Source organism: Aythya marila (genome assembly GCF_965140915.1).
Source record: "Aythya marila genome assembly, chromosome: 2".
Taxonomy (NCBI): domain Eukaryota; kingdom Metazoa; phylum Chordata; class Aves; order Anseriformes; family Anatidae; genus Aythya; species Aythya marila.
In genome coordinates this window covers 55481153-55502023 of record NC_139043.1, presented here as the reverse complement: position 1 = coordinate 55502023, position 20871 = coordinate 55481153, and the positions used below count along the sequence as shown (strand labels likewise).

At 35.6% G+C, this 20871-nt stretch overlaps 1 protein-coding gene across 1 annotated transcript in view; it reads left to right on the top strand.

Moving 5' to 3' along the window:
• The window catches only part of CNTNAP2 (contactin associated protein 2), a gene marked incomplete at both ends in the record, with an annotated part of 1134939 nt that overhangs the window by 1058453 nt on the left and 55615 nt on the right, over nucleotides 1-20871 (top strand). The window contains one exon of the mRNA XM_082753539.1: nucleotides 11416-11509. Within this exon, the coding sequence (XP_082609665.1) occupies nucleotides 11416-11509 (94 nt within the window). The remainder of the gene's footprint in view (nucleotides 1-11415; nucleotides 11510-20871) is intronic.

The following is a 20871-nucleotide window of genomic DNA, read 5'->3' as shown; positions in this document are numbered from 1 at the left end:
AATTCACCTACATTTAGGATCTGATATTTTTTTCCCAAGTATTTTATGAGACAGCTACCTGTGTATGGCTTTCAAGAGCCACAAACATTTTGGTTAGTGTTTCTCTGCTGAGGTAAAAGTTTCTTAATCTAAGCAGTGTTCATAGAACACAGCTGGTTTATTGAATCAAAAAAAAAAAAAAAAAAAAAAAATCAATTTGAGTCGTATTAAACTAGACTGCATGTAAAATATTAAACTGCATGTAAAAGAATAGGGAAAGTATTGACCCATTGTGGTGGGTCAATAAGAAAATCCAGCAAATCCAGAAATCCTACCCATATTATATCCTGAAAAAGAAAGTTACTATCAAATGCTGTTTGTTTTCCATAAGGAAGTTGATTCTGACACTCATCTGGTTATGTTCTGTAAATGAAAGAACTGATATGAACAGAGATGGATCTGGTAAATAGATTGTTCACTTGAAAATGAATCCTACTTTCAGATATAAGCTCTTCATCATGTTTGAAAATATAGATGGTAGAGATATATTTTTTTCTCAGTATTCAGAGGACAAATCACAAAGTATGAGTTTTCTCTTGCAGATCTGAGCAATGAACATCTGAGTAGACTTTTATTTCTTGCTAACTCTTTCTCCAACCTGATGAGCAGCTGGTTTGCTTGCTTTTAAAGAAGACAGCTTGCTTGCCAGGTGCTATTGCTCACACTTCCACACTTCCACATGGCATAAAAATGTCACAGGAAGGATTTATTTCTCATCAAAGCTTTAATTCAAGAGCACTCTATTTCTGAAATCTCAACCACAAGTTCATACTTATTATATCTGTCCTTCTAACTTGCTATAATAACCCTGCAGTGCCGGAGAGATTTAAAAAACATGAAGTGAGGTAATAAATTGCTACTATATAAACTATGTGAACCTGAGTTTTATCATGATTCTCAGGAGTTTCATTTATATATAAATAAATTAGAGGGCTCATTATTGAACAACATGAGATCTCACCCAACGTTGGAAGACATGAGAGAACTAATTACTTACATAAAGTCAGAGTTATTGTCCAGTCAATTGGAATTTGAGTTGAGCTTTGAAATAAATGTATCCACATTATTGTGTCTCCACAACATAAGTAAATGTATATGTAGCTTGATTTTGATTAGAATTGCATCACTATTCCTAACACACCAAGACAGTCAAGACTAAAGGTAGAAGAAAAGACCCCTCAAAAGGGTTTTATATTTCAGTTTTCTAAATTCACTGTCTTCAAACTAATTAATAATCAGTTTTACATTAAAGAACAATCTCCCATTTGTGAAGTCAGTGGTTCATCAAGGATAAGATTGAAGATATGTGGTTGATTTAGGTGTCAGAAAAGCAAAATGACATAAATACAGGGACAAAGACCTGTATATTTTCTGTTGTTGCAATGAAGGGCTGCAAACTTACAGTAGCTAATTAGAATTCCTGTCTCTCACTTCTACTAAAATATCACACATTGAAGGCTGCATTAATTCACCTGTGGACAAGAAAAAGCCCAGACTGACAGATGGGGAATGTGTTATCCCAGCAAACGACACTTCAAGATCTGAGCTTTAGTTTTAAGAAGACAAGTTCTACTTCATTTGACTTCATTAGAAGTCTTCATGCTTCAACAGAGTATTTTCCATATCATAAAAACCGGATCACTCTTTACCAAGTTTTCATGGGTGATTAAATCTATTCACACATCGGTAGTTTTTTCTTTTAAGAAGGTCAAGGATAAGAAACTCTATAGCAGAGGTTCTGATCTAAAGCTCATTGAAGTCAATGAAAGGCCTTGCATTGACTTCAGTAGGCTTCAAATTATACCTTAAAGAACTGTGACAGTTGCTTCTCTAGTGCAAGACTCACACCAGTCTGGATTAGACACATTTTAGTTCTACTGTCATTTATTGGTTTTAATTCTGTTCTCTTACACAAATGCCATATTGGCATGTTATGGAACAAGCAACCAAAAAACATATGATGTGCTTTAATTTTTATTGGAATAAATTGTGTTCAGCTGATGCTGAACACAATTAGACAAAGCATCTCAGCTTCTATGCCAAGATATTCTTATGCTCAACAGACCTCCAGTTCTTCATACCTTCTTCAAAACCATTTCTAGAAATGAGTTAGGAGTTCTAGTGTCTTCTTTGTTCCCAGAAATGATTAGACCTGAGCAGTTTCCACAGGACTCCACTTTCCCAAGCCCAGCTGTACACTTTCAGGACAATTAGCAGCAGCCTGCACACATAAGCTCAGAACACCATATCCAAGGATAGCTGACAGTTCTCTCTTTCAGGCAAGAACTGCAGTAGAGAGGATATACACAACAATACCGCTGTGTATACGATACTATATGTTCATAATACCAGTTGTTGACCATTCAGAGTGAACATGATTTTGAATTTTTATGGAAATCTTGGCCTGAATCAGCTGTTCATAAAATTCAGAATAATCCTGAAAATGTATTCTGACCTCAGCTGTTAATAAGATTCAGAATAGTATTGGAAATGTATGGATCTATGTTTTCCACCTTCACCAGAGGCAAGCAGTAGAAATACCCAGCATCTGTGAAAAAATAATCACTGAAAGATGTGCCCCGACCCAGCTGAAACCCAGAAGAAACAGAATTTTTGCAAGTCCATTGTCTTATGCTCTGCACTACAGGAATAGAGATAATATTTGTGAACTCCTAGATTCTTCAAAAATGAGTCATATCAAGTTATTTCAAAACTAATCTGAAGTACAAAATACAATGATAAACATATTTGCAATTAAATAAATGGGTATAATGGAACAAAGCAGTCTGCAAGTCTCAAGCTTAAATGCAATAAATATATCAAAGATTTTTTTTAAGTATAGATTAAGCTTTGATCACATTACTAGGAATGGGAAATTTCTCACAGACTTCAGTGAGGTTATAATTTCACCTACTACCACTATTGTTATTGTGGTATCATACCTGTGAATCTTGTTTTATGTACTTTGAAGCCTGAGCAAAATATGGTCACTCTGTTTGATATCTTGCTTAATAGGAACCATAAAATTTCACTAGATGATTTTCTGCAGCTAACCCAAAAAGTGATGATAGCAATATAACACATCTTCTAGAAAGACTTTTATCTAGCTTTAAAGACTTCAAATGATAGAAAATTTTCCATATCCTTTGGCTATATATGCCAATGGTTAAATGTAATTTCTGTAAAGTATTTGCACCTAATTTACAGTTTGAATTCTGCAGACTTCAGCATTTAACTTTGGGACCTCTACATCTATGCCTGATAGATGAAAGTTGTTCGGTGTCAGATATTGTTACCCTTCACACTTTCCTAGCAATGTTAATTGGAACATCTTTTCATCTTGTCTATAAGAAGTTAAATAAATTAAACTATTTTAGTTTACTATCTGAAATCCATATTTTTTGAGCCATAAAACAATTTTATAACTCTTCTCTGAAAACCTTACCTTTTCATAACGTTTTGAAAACCTTTGTCTTAGATATGGTAATGGTGGTTATGTTATGAAAACATCTTTCTCTATTTCCTACAGTTTCTAGGCAAACATGTCCCTAAGACATCCTTTGGGCAGTGCTGTAAATTGTCTGAATGCAAAATGTTGTTTAATGACTGGCTTAATTAATATTTCACTGGCTTATGGGGGATGAGGCAGTACAGTTCATGATTTGAAAGAAACCATTAGAGAGTATCCACAAATTCCATAACAGCTGAACTGAATAAAATGTTTCAAATATCCAGGATTTTAACCACAGGTAAACATGTAAATCATAGTTAATATCACTGTAACAGTATTTTTTTTTTCTAATAATCAGATGTATCTATTGTATTTAATTAATTTCCAAACAGTTTTTTAATTTAAAGGAAAAAAAATCTTTTCTTACAGCTGAAATAAATTATAATCTTTATATATTTATTAATCTGTATTTAAATAAATTTAGTGACCAGTGATAGGACCCAAGGGAATGGAGTCAAGCTGCAACAGGAGAGGTTCAGGCTGGGTATCAGAAAGAGGTTCTTCACCAAGAGGGTTGTCACGCACTAGAACAGGCTCCCCAGGGACATAGTCATGACACCAACTTTGTCAGAGTTTAAGAAGTGTTTGGACTGTGCAGTAGTATGGTCTGAATTTTTGGGTAGACGTGTGATGCCAGGAGTTGGACTCGATGATCCTTGTGGGTCCCTTCCAACTTGGGATATTCTATGATTGTATGAAAATCTCTGAAGATACTTTATTTCCATTATACATTCTCATTCTGCAGAGGCAATGTATTATTCAAAATGAGACCAAAAAAGGAAAACTCAGACCACTTTCTAGAGCATAACTACACATTACTTCTATGTGTTTAATGCATTAACACACAATTTATCCCTAGCTAGTTCTCAATCAGAAGCAACAAGATTTTTTGTTGTTGTTGTTCACTGCTTAATAATTTACCTATGTGGTTTTTTGTGTGCATGGGATGTCCATGACTTACTAGCATTTTAGTTGATATAATCTTTCATTGAATTTACGCATCTTTTTATTTTACTGTGTCACCTGCAATCTTTCAGTTAAAGACAGAAATATAGGTAGGTAGGAAACTTATAAATGAGCCATTTCTACTTCCCTTTCATGCACAATGGAGTTGGTAAGTGGCATCTGCCAAAACACATCCCTGACAAAACCCAGCTAGCTGAAAGTCAGACAATATGTTTTCATAAATAAAAGTCCATATCACCGAGTAGTAAATAAGAGAGTGAAATATCCTTATCCTGAAGGTCAGAACACTGGAGTCAGATTTTTCTCTTACTGGGGAAAAACACAGTCCATACAGATACATTTGAGGGTAACATCTCATCCTGTGGTTTTCCTGAGGGAAAAACAAAGGTTTCTCCCTCTCTGTGTATCAGCTGAGATAGTTTAAAATCTTGAGGACTCCTGGAAGAATATTATTCTATTCTGTAAAACCACTCAGACTTAATATGAGAGGAGCTCTTCTACAGATCCATCCTTTTTCATACGTGTTTTCAGTAGAGCCTGTATTGATGGCTTCAGAGGAATTTTTCAGTTGTCTTGTCCCAGACTTTGACTGTGTCCAGGTCATATGTCATGATAACACAGAAGTTAAATGTCTTTCTCACCCTACACTCCCATTTACTCCCATTAAAGCTAGTGCATTCAGTGCACAATGGAGTATGGTATAGTCTGATAGGTCCACAGTCTGTGTATCAAACCAAAGCAAAGGCCTGCAGAGAATATCAAAATGCTTATCTGCCTCATAATACGTGTTGCCAAATTTGGCTTATGTTGAGACTAGATCCTTCCTCTATAATTTATTTCCAATGGTGAATGTGTGCATGCTTTCTTTGGCCTGTATGATTGCTGTTTTGGCATCAATTTTTATTCAAATTAAAGAAATAAAGAAAGAATAAAAGAATCATTAAATATTTTCAGGATCTAAGAAAAGCCTAGAAAAGTCAAAACTCAACATGAAATAGATGTTTTCCATTATATGGCAGCACACACTGGGCAAATTAATGTCCTGTGAAAGTCATCTTTAGGTACATGAGGTACATCTCTTTAATTTTTATCACTTGGTATTATATGACCTGCTATTGCCTCTGCTAACGTTTGATGTAATTCACCTATTAAAAAGACCAATAAAAAGTTCACAGATATCTGAAAGAAGCATCAGAGAATTGTTTCCTTTGAAGCATCAGAGAATTGTTTCCCTTCCTTTGAAGGCTGCCAGACTAAACATGTCCTTTTCCTTATCATGCCTTCTCTACATTTTAAGTCATGCATCTAAGTTTCTATTTAAATGTTATCCAAATATTTGCTGGGTTTTCTTGTTGTTTTTCTTTTATTATGTTTTTGGTTTTTACATTGAGGCAAATTACACCTGATATACAATTTATCAGAGCAACAATGGCTTCAGAAAAACGTAGGACTCTATTGCACATAAGGTATTCAAGTTTTTAAGCAGGTTTTATTATTATTATTATTTTTCTGCAATATATTGTATTGTTGTGGTTTTACCTCGCAGGCAGGTAAGTACCACACAGCTGCTCACTCACTCTCCCCAGCTGGTATGCAGGAGAGAATCTCATGTGTTGAGATAAAGATGCTTTACTAGGTAAAGCAAAATCTACACACACAAGCAAAACAAAACAAGGAATTCATTTGCTACTTCCCATCAGCAGTTCTGCCATTCCCAGGAAAGCAGGGCTTAGTACATGTAGTGCTTTCTTGGGAAGACAAATGCCATTACTCCAAATGACCCCCCTTCCTCTTTCTTTACCCCAGCTTTTATTGCTGAGCACAACATGATACGATATGGAATATCTCTTTGGTCAGTCTGGGTCACGGTCCTGGCTGTGTCCTCTCCCAGCTTCTTGCACCCTCAGCTTCCTTGCTGGCAGGGCAGCATGAGAAGTACACAAGTCCTTGGCTCTATGCAAACACTGCTCTGCAACAACTGAAAACATTGTTGTGTTATCACCACTATTTTCATTACAAATCCAAAACACAGCATCATACAAGCCTCTACAAAGACTAACTCTACCTGAGACAAAACCATGGCATGTATTTATGCTTTACCTGCATCTGTATCCCCTGTTTCATCATGTTAAATTAGAATATAAATTCCAGGGGTGGGGGGAACTTTATAATAAAAGAGTGCAGTTGGCTTTTATTTTTAAAAAACTAAGATAGGTTAATCAAGTGCATGAAATCAGCAAAACAGATCTGCAGTAGTTTCTAAAACAGTATTAACTGTACCTCTATACGAAATTCATCTGAAGAGAGCAAAGTGCAGTGCAATACTTAAGTTTACCTTGCACTGTGCCAGTGAAGTATATATCTCCAGATAAGTACTGAGGCTGCACGTCTGTGACAGTGTAAGCCAGTAAAAAAATGCTGTTTTTTTTGGTCTTACTTTTTATCTGGGTCTACAATTTATTCACAGCCTCTGGCTTGTCCCAGATCTGGCTCTGATCTGATCCTCAATAACCTAAATCAAGGACCTTAGCTGACAGAAAACAATCAGTGAAGTACTAGTGCCACACTAAGGAAGGACCTGAATAACAGTAAAAGTGGCTTTGATCATCCAAAGGAATTACATGGTTGCCACAAAAATTTGCTCCTTTTCTGTTGCATTAAAAAGATAAAATATTAAAAGTACCTTTCAGCTTTTTCCTAAATTACTATAGTGCTCAGGAGGAGCTCCATCTAAACACAAAGAGCTCTTGTCCAAGAGTAGACAAGCTTTTTAATATAAGTGATATATCATTATAGTAATGCAGAAGAGAAATATTATGTTGGTAATGATGAGAACACATCTGTGTCTTTATCTTGCTATTATAGAAGTCAATCACAAAGCTCTATTGACTTTCAATGGTGGAAGATTAAGCCTTACAGCATTATTATTGCAAAACTTTTTCAAAATCTTTTTTATAAAATGTCTTCAGTGTAAAGAAAAACCTTATTTTAATAACAGTGTACACAAACACACTAGGTTGACAGTGACTTAGTGATACAGATATAGATATACCCATACTGAATATAATGTGTGTGTGCGTATATACCATATATATTTTTATTTTTATTTTTATTTTCTGAGAATACTAAGATGAGGTAGGTGTTATATTTGCCCTTAGATTGATGTGTCTGTTAATCTCAGCACTACTGCCAAGGTTAGTAGCATTATCTAAGTGAACAGTAATTTAAAAGAACGAGCATTTTACTGAACTTCTGCTTAAATCCCAGCAACTTCAGATAAAGACAGTCTGGTTAGCATGACGTGACTTGAAGCTGCAGGTTCCTTAGAAACTGCCATCTACTTTCATCTGTGTGGTGCTCAAAGACATGCTGCATGTTTATATTAAGCTCAAATTAAATTAATTAGTTTTTAAAGAAAAGTAGCTGCAATGAAAAATCTTAAATGTAATTTTAAAAATGTAATTTAATACAAATCATTACATCAACCTCTGTGTGCAGAGGTTCTATTTAATTTCCATTAAATAATGTAATATATTTTTTCAAATACCATTTGACACCAGTAATTCCTTTTTTATTATGTGTCTTATACTAGACTGATAGTCAAATATTTCAAACAGAGCTTCCAGGTGGCTTAGTTCCAGCTGCTTACACTTGAGCACCCACTGGATGGCAGTAACATACAACTTTGGAAAAAATTCAGTATCATCCTTTAACTCACTGACCTCAAAAATCCTAGATTAATTTCTTCTAAAAAAATAAACTACTACTACTACTACTACTACTACTACTACTACTACTACTACTACTACTACTAATAATAATAATAATAATAATAATAATAATAATAATAATGTGTTATTATTGTGATTATTATCTAATGCTTGTTTAGAACAAAAACAAGCAATCAAAGCAAATGAATCTCGCCATTCTCACTGTTGTCTTATGGTGCACCATTTCATTTCAGATCCCTGAATTAGAGAAGTGCATATCTCACAAAACTGGATGTGGAAAGGAATGCAGGCTTCCCCCATAGTACAAGGGATGCCAGACCTGGCAGTGGAGCAGGAGAAGTTTTTATTGCTAATCACAAATGCTTGCTCTCTTACTGATAATAAGACCAAGAAATCAGTATCAAGAGCTTTAAAATGGAGATTTATTTTATCATGTAATCAAAACAACCCAAAACTTCAAATAGAGTTGTTAGCCCCTTGAAATGATTTGTAACTGAACTCATTCTGAAATCTTTCTTTGACTTCAGTGAGATCTGAAAAATATATCCATAACACTAGGTTCAGTTATTGATTCAGTACAACAGGCCAGTTAACATCCCTAAGCTGTGAACTGTCTGTATCTATTAGAGCCTGAAATGCAACATAGCACTGAAGTCTCCTTCTTGCCTTCTCTGGCTCCCACTTCCAGTAGGGTCTTTTCTTCTGTACCATAACAATATGTTATTGAGATGCCATGCTGACATCCCAAATCTCAAGAGGAAACAAAGTCACCAGAAATGTTGGTTGTTTTTTTATTATTTATCTGCTTAAGACCACCTCTCAGCTATTCCAGTGTCAGGGGAATAGGGATCTTTGACTCCAGTTTGGCTGCACCAGAATGCTGCATATTTTTACTGCCAGCAGTGCCCTGCCACAGCCTATCACTTTGAGCTTTGCCACTGAAATCCCACTGGAGGACTTCAGTGTTCAATCGTGCTAATGGGTCTTCCTCTGCCTGAGTGCTGTACTTATGCAGGTATGAATTTCCCAGGAACTGGCAAGAGAGAAGGAAAAAGAGAGAAGGCAGGAAAGTGCTAGTTTCCTGCCCTTTGCTGCCCTGCCACAACAGTGACACCATCCCTGTTTTCAGAGCCATGGAACCGACGACCACATGCCCATTTGAAGGATTTGGTGAAACACCATGTCATTATTTTGGGACCATAGTCTTAGCATGTGAATGACATCATGCATTTTTGATGGGAAAGGCAAAGTGGGAGAATTGTGTCTGGCAGAACAGAGTGCAGGTTGCAATGTTTCTTGGTTCCTGGTGGATTTTCCACCATGGCTTCAGAAGAGCTTTTTAGCAAATATAGTGTGTTTGGTTACTTAATTTACAGAACATAAGTTTCGGGTGATGGAGTGATAGATTTGATATTCTAGACCCAAATTATATATGACTTTAAAAACAGAAACCTAGATCTCAAAGCTATTGTACTGTATAGACAAAAGGCAGCCTGCTATACTTGTAGTGACATGTATTGCAAATAAACTATAGCTTTACATACTTAAGATGTTGAATTTCTTTTAATCCTTAATAGGCCAGCATTTCCACATTATAAACACTGTATTAATGCATGCAAATGCTCACAGTGTTTCATCATTTAAATTGACTTTTCATTTTCATGTATATCTGGCAGGTACAATTAGCATTCCTATGCAGGGTTGACTGCTTTATTACTTGTTCCAATAGTTTGATAATAGACACCCAGACCATGGCTATAACTCTAGAGCTCTAGGATACCCACAGCGCACTGGCAGATGAATTGACAGATTGATAACAGTTATTATGATTTACTAGTATCTAATCATATCAACCCCACCTCTCAGTTTCCATATCACCATTAAAAATATTTAAACATTCCTTGATTGATTTTGAAAAAGGAAATACTTAATGTTGCTGATTTTGACAAGTAACAGAGTACATGGTACTGTGCAGATTATTCTGTCAGGCAATTGGAAGAACCTAGAAGATGAATACTGTGCATCATAATGTATCAGAAATAGTACCACTGCAGGCAAAGAAGTTACATGAGGTTAAAATCTTGGCACATGATAAGCTGGAGGATCAGGCTTTGTGCATCAGTCTTTTCACTCATCATTTCCTGATACAACTCTCCAAAGTCCATATTATTCTATACAGTTTAAGAACTGTACTGAAAAACACCATTATAGGTCTGATACCTGAGCCATTTATATTTATCTTCTGACATAAGAATGTTTTGTGACAAAGTAAAGCCAGAATAAAACAAACAATTGTTGTTCTGCTTTAAGCTTGTGTAATAAATACGTAAGACAAAAAATAAATAATGAAGATAAAAACTCACCCCTTTCACCCTTTTAAATTGCGAACATCAGAACTCCATTGGTGTGTACTGAACTATCCTAACAGTGCTATTACTAATGTAGGTCATTTTGGTGTTTGTTTGTTTGTTTGTTTGTTTCCCTCTCTCTTCACATTTTTCTGTTAAAAAGCTCCAAAAACAGAAAAAATGCTAATATAAAGTGATCGCTGTGCCAGTTTCCTATAGATTAAACTATTTAGCTATGCTGATTACTCTAGAATGTATTCTTAGGCTTCCCTGGGCATCATCACAAATTAAGTTGAACAGCATTTTCAATGAGAAAATAAGAAACATGAAGGGCAAAAATGTATGTCATTAACTTGTGAATTTTCTGAGATAAAGAGAACAGAGAACTCCTGCATTAGTCTGAAATTCCCAGCTATTATCCTGTGGGCAAAGCATGTAAATCTAGCTTTAGCAGTAATATAGGTCCAAAATTGAAATCTTGTATTAAAATAATAAGCTGTTTTGTTGTTGATGATGTTGTTGTTAATGTTGTTGATGTTGTTTTAATTATGTGGAAGTAGACAAGCAAAAGCTGGAAAGGTTCTACTACAATCAGAAGACATAAATGTTCAATATGGTATTTTTCTAGCTTTGTGCACTTCAGAGATGGCAGATGTGAAAGTAGAGGTAGAAACTGCTATTTCCCCTTTATCATAATGAAAGCAGAGCATATCAGGTAGAGTTGTGTTTACATAAGTTCCATAAAGTAGGCCTGATTTGGCAACACGGTAAGCAGGTGGATCTGTTCAAAATAGTCATTATTCGTTTTCTCTTTCCGCAGCTTGATCACTATCCTCCAACAAGTTACAGCCTGCCAACAGCATCTGACATACTGTTCAATTCCCCAAAGGCACTCTTCCTAGGAAAAGTTATAGGTGAGATTTCATTTTATACTTGGTTATTTTATTAGGTATTTTCAGAGAATACTGAAAACCATAAGTGCATGGGACAATGCTCTGCATAGCATTTGCAGCAGGACACTCACTGAACATGTCATTCTAGACATGAAGATGGTGCTACTGGAGTTATACTTAAAAGAAGGGTATGTTCACTTTGTCACATAGACTGATGTGTACACAAATAAAGATCACCTGGCCAATGCAGGTACAATCCAGATACAAGGTAGAGGGACATTTGGAATACCGTATTTGTGCAGTTGTTCTGGACCCTAGACACCCTCTAGGTGTCCAGTGCAGAGAATATGAGAAATCACTGAGACCACTGCTTTTGCAAAAGGTTGCTGAAGTTATTTTGAACAGTATAATTCACTGTGAAGTTGTCATATATTTCATATAATGCCATTATCAGCGCAGTAAGCCTTCCTACACCAACGTATGCCACACCTTTTGTGGCATAACTATCCCTCATCAGTCTGACAAAACTACCACTTCTCACTGGTGAGGCCCACCAGTTAGATCATTCAGAAGTCTGTAACCCCTACAAAAACATTCACCCTCTCTACATTTTCTATCCCTTTTATGGACCTTGTTGTTATTTCCCTGCACAGGAGCTACCTGGTCAGCTCCTCAGATGAACTCAAAAAGCAGCACAGATGCATCTGTAACTGCCTTGGCCTTGCTTTTAGGCCATTCTAGTTTCCATAGCTCTATTTCTCCACTACTGCACTTCGAAATGAATTTTCGGGGTCACTCATTTCAAGAATCAACTATTCCCCTGATACTCATAGCTTTTAAGGCACACTCTTTCCACTTTCAGAGACAGAGGGGTATTGATATTATTTCTTCTAAGTGCTTTGTACATGAATGTGGTTGTCTGAACTAAGTGAAGTGCTTAATTCAGAAAATTGCAAGCTTTTCTTTGTTAAGTGGGATAAAGCAAAAATCTGCAAACCCCATGCACTGATTTTTGAAGTGGAAAAGCAATTGACCTTATAGCTAATGTAACTTTTCAAAGATATATTTTTCCATTAGTTTTGTTTTTAAAAATTAATGTGTTGAACTTCTGTGTAATAGGAAATCAAAGGCCTTTAAAATGGTTGGTTAGTGAGAGAGCCATGAACTATTTTCTGGTGTTCTCAAAGTCAGATATATATGATAGAAAAGATTATGTGACATGATTTTGGTGAGTCACTGGAAATCACATTCATTCTCCTCTCACTGCACTAAATTCAGGCCATCAGAGTAGAAACAGCTTCCCTACTGAGCCAGGCTACTCTCCTCTTCATTCATTAACTCAAGGCAAGGAGATGAGCATTCAGCAATTGGAATAACTCTGAAGTTAAAGAGTGGGGCCTGACTTGTTCTTCATAGGTAATTGTTATCAAAAATATAAAGTTCAAAAGCTATTAATTTGCTTAAGGGTGTTGCAGTAACTGTCTCAAGTAATGGATTCATTGCCAGAGATTGCTTTGAGATGGCAACTCTTTTTCATGCATCTAAGAAACTGCTACATTATGGCAGTACTGCCTCTGCAATCCACTCTTCTAAATAAACTTAAATTTTTGAATGGTTGTTTGAATTCAGGTAAAATTGGTACTTTCCCTATTACTATGAGCTGATATTTTGGAGGAATCTGAGTGCAATACATGAGATATGTATATGGAGATAGGTATACAACAGAGATAATACTGCAGTGAAAAAGATGCATAAAAGAATGAAGGGAAATAGAAGGACAACTCCTAAAATGCAGAAGAAAACAATGCACTGTTCACCGTGAAAATAAAAAAATAAAAATAAAAATAAATTAAAAAAAAAAAAAAAGGAAAAAGGAACAAGCACATAATGAAAGAGAAAAAGAAATACTGTGTGTGCTACACTCTAAAATGTTCTGACTGCAGAGTGGTTAAACAGTTGGAGGCACCAAGTTGCCTTCAACATATTCCCTCCCTAAACACTGTTTTCTGTGTTGTGTTTAAGTACTCTGATTCTGAAATTTTCTTTAGGCATTCTTGGAGAATAAAGGGTCTGCAAGTACTGGGCAGATCAGATGGTTCATCACACAATGCTTCATGTCTAGGATACTTAAGTACGGTGACTGAAAGGCCCGATCATAGGTCCAAATAAAATGAGTTGTTGACTCAGTTCTGTTCCTACAGATCTAGACCCAAAACACCTCACATTATTTGCCTCATTTGCAAAAAGTCATGTATGTGTTTCAAAATAGAGTTTTAAGCATCCTGTGACTGTTAATATCACAGGATTTACTTTTTGAGAATAAAGAAATGTAAAGGAAAACAATAGCAGAGACCAGTGAATATAATTTTACTTTTGTTATGTCATAAGGGAAATTTCAAATATCTTGGAACTTATACTTCACATTCCTCTCACTCTTTACAAATAGGGTAAACTGAAGAGAGTGATTGAAAGCAATTTTCAAATCTAGAATTTGAAAGAGTAACCATAGTCCTGATAATATGTGTCCTAAAAATCTGTATGGTACAGCTGAAGATTATCATCAGGAAACATTGCCAGAGGAAACACTGAGGCCCACCTTCAGCTCCTCTGCTAACTAAAGGTTAAGAAAAGGCAAAAGTATTGCAATATCCTAAAGGAATAAACAGGTTATATTTCTGTTTTCCCGTGCTACTTATGATTTTAAGTCTCTTACAACAGCATCCCTGTTTCAGAAGATGTTGTCATCAATTGTTACAAGCATTATCATGCCTTTACTATATATTTCATATCCTCTTGTCCCTGGGATTCATTACTTCAGTTGTTAAGTGCATAAGATAGTATTAGAATGGTTGGGAATATGAAGGACAGTGATTCATTTGTTTCCTCTCCTCTGCTTATGTCATTATCTTTTGCTGAATAGGGTATTTTATTAAGTAAAAAAGCAAATCAGTACTGAAGAAGCAAAAACAAAAACAAACAAAAAAATCCCCTGTCCTTTTGCCAAAGAAAAAGTGAATTTATCTCCAGAAACATTGATTTCCTGGTGTAAAACTTGTGCATCTGACCATCACTGTTGATCAACTTTACTGTGCTATTTTCAGAGTAATGTTGAATGAGGGAGGAGACCGTTAACACTTACACCAGTTCAGCAGTCTGAAAAGCAAAGTAGATGCAGAATGCAGTATCTTTAAAGCTTCTAATTTTCACATCGTACTGGCTAGACATATTTTAGTGGCCCAAAGGGATTAGCACCAATGGAAAATCTGGGTACATATATCAAGTTACAATTTGTACCCACCTGCAATTACATTCTCTAAATGTGCAATTTGGGAATAGCGTCATAATTTCACTGCTGTGCTGGCATCAGTTGCATTCAATTTCTGTTATTCCCATACTATGCAATTCTTATTTGTCACTAAAAATGAAGGCAGGGTCCTATTTTTAAAAACAGATGGGTTTTTGAAGAGCACTTTGGAACAATCTTACCAAGGAACTGATCTTCTGCCTGTCTTATTTCCATTTTTATTTAAGTTATTTGCATAGGAGCAGCAGCTTCTGCCACATCTGTGCTTGCTGTGATAGCTCATCCAGTACCAATCAGAATGATCATTTGTACAACACCTACCACAATGCAACACCACTCTCTGCTCTAGGTGCTACAACAAAATGGCTGGTTTAAAAAATCATGATGAAATGTCTCTGTGCCTCATAACAGTATATAATATTTTCTGTAAATCAGGAGGGTCAGACTAGAAATAAAAATAAATGATTGAATTGCAGTTGTAATCAGGGACAATTTCTCCTTCTTTAAATTGAGGTGTTTTTTACTTTCCTGAAATATTTTCCAGAAAATGCAATTGTTCACTGCCTTTCAAAACAGTGACAGAAAATACTTTCAGTTTTCCGGGAAACTGGAGGTAAAGGTCATTCTTACAGAGGCAAAAAGGATTTTTGATTTGAGATATGAAATAAAGCTTGGGGAGGCAAGTAATAAACAATCTTGTTTTTTGTGAATGCCTCATAATAAAAACACTAGTGAAATGCAGGATTTTGTAAATAAGATAAAAGGGAATTGTTAATGTTTCAAGGAATGTATTTCATCTGTTATTCAAAGATTCTAAGGATTTGAAAGCTGACACAGACAAGGTAAGAGGGCAAAGCTGGTTATCAGGATAACCAGTAATGAAGAGAAAAAATAAAATATTAACAATATGACATTAAGTGTTATTTGTTATTGTTCAGATTGGAATCTGAATTTTCATTTGCATTTCAACTTAAGACTCATTACTGAGGTAGAATAGAACACAGGTTCAGTTTTCCCTCTAAGTACTATGGCTTTGGATAGAATGCTCAGGTTTGTCTTCACATCCTTTTCAGAGGCCTACAGCAATTACTGGTATGTGAACTTTCTATATAGAGAACTGATGTCGTAGTCTGTACTGTATTATTTGAATAAAAGTAGAAAACTTATATGGGTTTTAATATGTATTAGGAAAGAAGTAGTTACACAATTAGACATGATTTTGTAAAATCATCATTTGCTGAACAGAAATAGTTTGAGGGTTTCTTAACAGCATCTTTGATTGAGCACAGAAACACTGAGATCAGACAAGTGTTGTTGAGAAAGTGGCAGGGAATAAAAGGTAATGTGTTTCTTGTCTGTTTTCCATCTCCACCAACCACTCCAAATCAAGTGATATCATTTCAAAAACACTTAAATATTCCCTTGGAAACAATCAACATAGTACAAGTCATCTCTTAGCACATTTAGATTATCATTCCAGAACCAATAGCTGTCCATGCAGCTAGTTAACCTCTGTAGACTCCATTTATGTCTCTGTCTCATCCTAGTGTCCTTCAGGTACTACCAGCAAGAATAGTAAAAAAGGAACAAACTTTAATGTCTGCATTCCTTCTTACAAAAGCAGCTGCCATCACTCTACAACTAAAGTGAAATCCTGGAAATCAACAAAAGCTCCTAATTGATAAGGAAAGAACCCAAGGCATCTCTCCAGATAGCTGCTGAATAATAGGACAAAAAAAAAAAATCAAAATCTTTTGAACTACCAGCAGGTACAATGACAATTTTTCCAAGAGGTAAATATTCTTTACTACTAAGATACTTTCTTTCCCATCAAACAAGCATGACAAACAAGCATTGACACTTCAATGCTATTAACTGAGTAACAGAAATGATTTATAATGTAATTCATCCTACCAAACATCATACACTTTCAAAAACAACTTTAATGTCCATGTTTCCACACTACTGCAGTTTATCACTTAGTGGGCTTGTGTCATACCAAAGCAAGTTACACTGTCTAAACCTATGAATGTCTTTGAGAACATTTACCCTCTTTAAAGAGTGTTTTGATAGCCTTAAAAAGTATTATTTAGGACCTGGACATTGTCATCATTGGCACTCAGTTTGAGTATGCTGCTTGGTGCTTCCATAATCTGCTATGAAGGTAATGTTAATCAAGGATATCACTTACCCAAATACCAATCAGGTCTCTGATACTGCAAGGTACTTTGCTCAGCTCCTAAATTCAAATCATAGAAGATAACTCAGAGTCATAAATAGATTACTAACGATCTAAAAGTGTTCTTCTACTATACACCTTTGACACATATGTGTTACTAATTCATGATCATAATGAGGTTAGCACCTTATTGTATGTATCAGCAATGTGGCAGTGAGGACTCCTCTGCTTGTTTGCTCTGTGGCTCTCCTTTATTTTGAAGCGTTAGTTCAAAATAAACAGTTGACAGTTAATCCAAGTGCAGGGTAGCTTAGCCTACTTTCAGAGATAATGAGCAGAAAACAGCTAGCATGCAGTAACTTACTTCAAAGTAACTGCGACTTCATTTCTCAGCATAAGCATTAACATTCAGTACTGTAAACTCAGAAAGAATGAATATGAATATTGTCAAAGTAGGAGCCCTCCTGCTACAGTAGCAGCTGAATATTAAAATGTGCTCTGCATGAGTCACGCATGAATTATCATACAAAGATACAACATCTGGACACTTTTCCTTCTCTTCCAAAAGTGCTTCCACAACACCGCTGTATAGTAGCATTAGTCTGGTAAAAACTCCTCCAGGATTTAATATTGCCTATCGCTCTGACCTCATATCTGTCAGTCAGTCTGTTTATATCTTACGCTTTGAAGAGTTTCTGGTTATGGCAGAAATGTTCCACAGCTCTTCTAGTTAAAACAAGAACTAATATATATATTTTTAATATATTTATTATTATTATTATTATTATTATTATTATTATTATTATTATTATTATTATTATTATACCTCTGATCTTTTGACCTATCTGGTTTCTCCAAGAAATCAGATCTACAAGACACATTCAGAAAGTAAAATTGCCCATCTACAAGCCAATGAGAGGGGAGCCCATCTACCTCAGTAAATTCTGTGGCAGGAATCAGGGTAGCCCAAGCAGAGTTTATCTTTCGAAAACTAGACTGAAAAAGTGAAGCCAAGACTTATTCATTGGTACAGTTTTCTTCTCATCATTTGTGCTGCAGCCTCTTTTCATTTTTCAAAATACTGTAGTGTTCAGTTTCTGCTTCACTGGCCAGCTGACAGCTCCAGGGAGACAGACAAGCTGGAGTCAGCTGGATACTATGGCAATTGCAGTAGTCATGGGTATAGCAAGGTCTGCTCTTCTAAAAACAAGTAAAGCTTAGTGCGTTACCTGGAATTGTCTCCTTCCACTAACTTTTCACTCTTCAGGTCACATTTTATCTCCCAGCCCTTGTCCCTTCCTTTGTAGCTGATGGCTGTCCTTATTGCAGTATTCTCTGAAAAAAAGACTTCACTGATTAGTGGTCTTCAGGTCTTCTGTGGGCATCAACAGCTCCAGAGGGTTATCTACCTTTTTCATTTCATGCTCTTCTAGCATTTATACAAGCCTGTAGAACGTTGCCAGAGTCTCGTTGTTCTTAAATTGTTGTTTTGTTTTTTTTTCCTTTAAGCTTTAAGATGTCTGAAAATTGTTTTGTGTAAGTTATTCTGCAAAATCTTGCTGAGAGAATAATCCTATCATTCTTCCATTCCTTCCAATGTATGTATCTACTGGTCCTGAAAAAAAAAAAAAAAAAAAAAAAAAAAAAAAAAAAAGAGAGAGAGAGACTGTAAAGGCTTTAATTCAGTTTATGCCATTTTGATTTTGAATAGACTATTTGCACAAGTCTTATTTGACATTCAAATGATAACACCATTTAAAAGTAATTGAATAAGAGCAAAAGTTAAACTTCAGTAATTAGAGTGACCTTTTCATAACTTCTGTATTTTGTTAAGGTGGTATGCCTTAGTTACACAAGTTTTCCCTACCAAAGGAAGAGAGGAACCATTTCACCTGTACTGTGTTATATCTAGTAGTATTTTATTTCAAATATAGATGCTTCAAAAGGTCAAGAGGGAAACAGAACATGTTAAGATCACCAAGGACACCAATGAAATCTGCTGCTGCCCTATAAAATTATAATGGCATAGACAGTGAAATCAGAGTGCTGGGAGCACTTTGGATTGTATATCATAAAACAAAGAGTCTGAAAATAGAAATCCAAAGGCATACCTGAAGTGGAAAGTGAGAATGTTATAATTTTCCTCCAAGTATAAACAGAGTAAAAAATAAAAATCAGAATAAATCTCTCCTAAATTAATAGGACAGAGAACTGACAAAATAATAACAAGAACAAGAACAATTGTTACCATGCCAAGTCATGAGACTCTAGATTTTACATTACTTTATCTAACATGCCCAACTTCTGCCCATGGTTCCAAATGCAAAACACTGAAAAAATAGTATGAACATTCACCCATATTTTGACAAGAAACAGCTGTATAAATATCCGTTCTGGCCAGATTATCTTGGTTGGGGCAGATAATCTACAGACCATTCCTTGTAAGGACAGGTAAACAAATTCTGTCTAATTCAAAACTCATTCATTGTTTGACAGTTGAAAACAGCTTCAGTTTTTATCTGATGCTTGTTTCACTTAGGAAAGACAGTGGGGTAGAAATCAGAACAAACCAATTTGTGGTCTGACAAAAACGTTGAAACTAAAATTCTCATCTCTGGTCAAATGAATGAGAATGTCTCCAAGAGACTGTGGTGTGCTTCAAAATCTGAGATATTTTCAGAGTGCCTGACAGACAACAGAAGTGGCTTGTGTCCCTTGTTTGGAAAGATCACTGAGATTAAGTCAACCACCTCCCTCATCAGCTGACCTAGTTTTCACTCTCGTTAACACACTCCCATGTCCTCTCCTGATCTACAATTGTCTCTTATGACAGAAGTACCAGAGGTTTCCTAGAGCCTAGAAAAAGTTTGTTCAGATTTCTGGGGGACCTGGGAAAAGCAAGGAATATAAAAATTCCTAGAATGTGAACTAGACAGAAATTTCCTGGTGTATGTTGCTGTGCCTGAAATGATAAAGCCTAATAGGACACCAGGACAATTGTCCCTAGTAAATCACGGAACTGATGCACTAATGTACTAATGCATCTTTGCACAATGGGACTCAGAGCTGCGCCAGGCTTGGTCAGTGTTCATTGTCTCACAGGAGTAAACCTGTCCATGTAAATAGGCTTTAAGCTGTACAGCTCTGTAAGATGACATTCATCTCAGTTCAAAGGCTCAGCACGAAGTCTTTGCACTATTAAACCCTGTTTTAATCCATAGTATTAAGTAGATCTTCTATAGCGCATAAAGTAAGCCTATATTGCACTGCTGTTTTCTGTACCAGAAAAAGTCCCTCTGTTCTGCTTGTCAAGATAAAGTAAAATAAAGTGAAGATATTCTCAAACAAGTAATGAATAAATGTGACAATAAGTTAATATGTTTATCAGTACTTTGTATTGAAATATCAATTCATGGTCTAAGTTATTCCTTGTGAATAATTTGTTCAAATCCCATTATTACCAACAATAAGGAATAAATAAATAAATAAATGCATTAAATGAAAAGGAAAAAGTGAAATACATTATGGGAAGTAATGTTACATTAAGACAGACATTTGACTGTAGGCTATTTTGTATTTCTTTTAGAAGAAATGCTGTCATTATTTAAATCTCAGAACCACCAGCTGATTGATATCGTATCATTACATAAGCCCTTTCTGATAGGTAAAATAATGAACTCTCCATCTGCATATTTCAGGGAACAGCTAAAACACTGTTAGTTGCCGCTGAGAAGGAACTTATTCAAAAGATTGTTTGTTCCATTTTGAATGGCTTCAGCTGTTTCTGTGCTGCAGATAACATGCATTGTAGTTGCATAAGTGACCTATCTTAAAAGTTGCCATAGTACTATATTCCTGACACCACTCAACATAGATTCGTTGTCAATGTTTATTTGCATG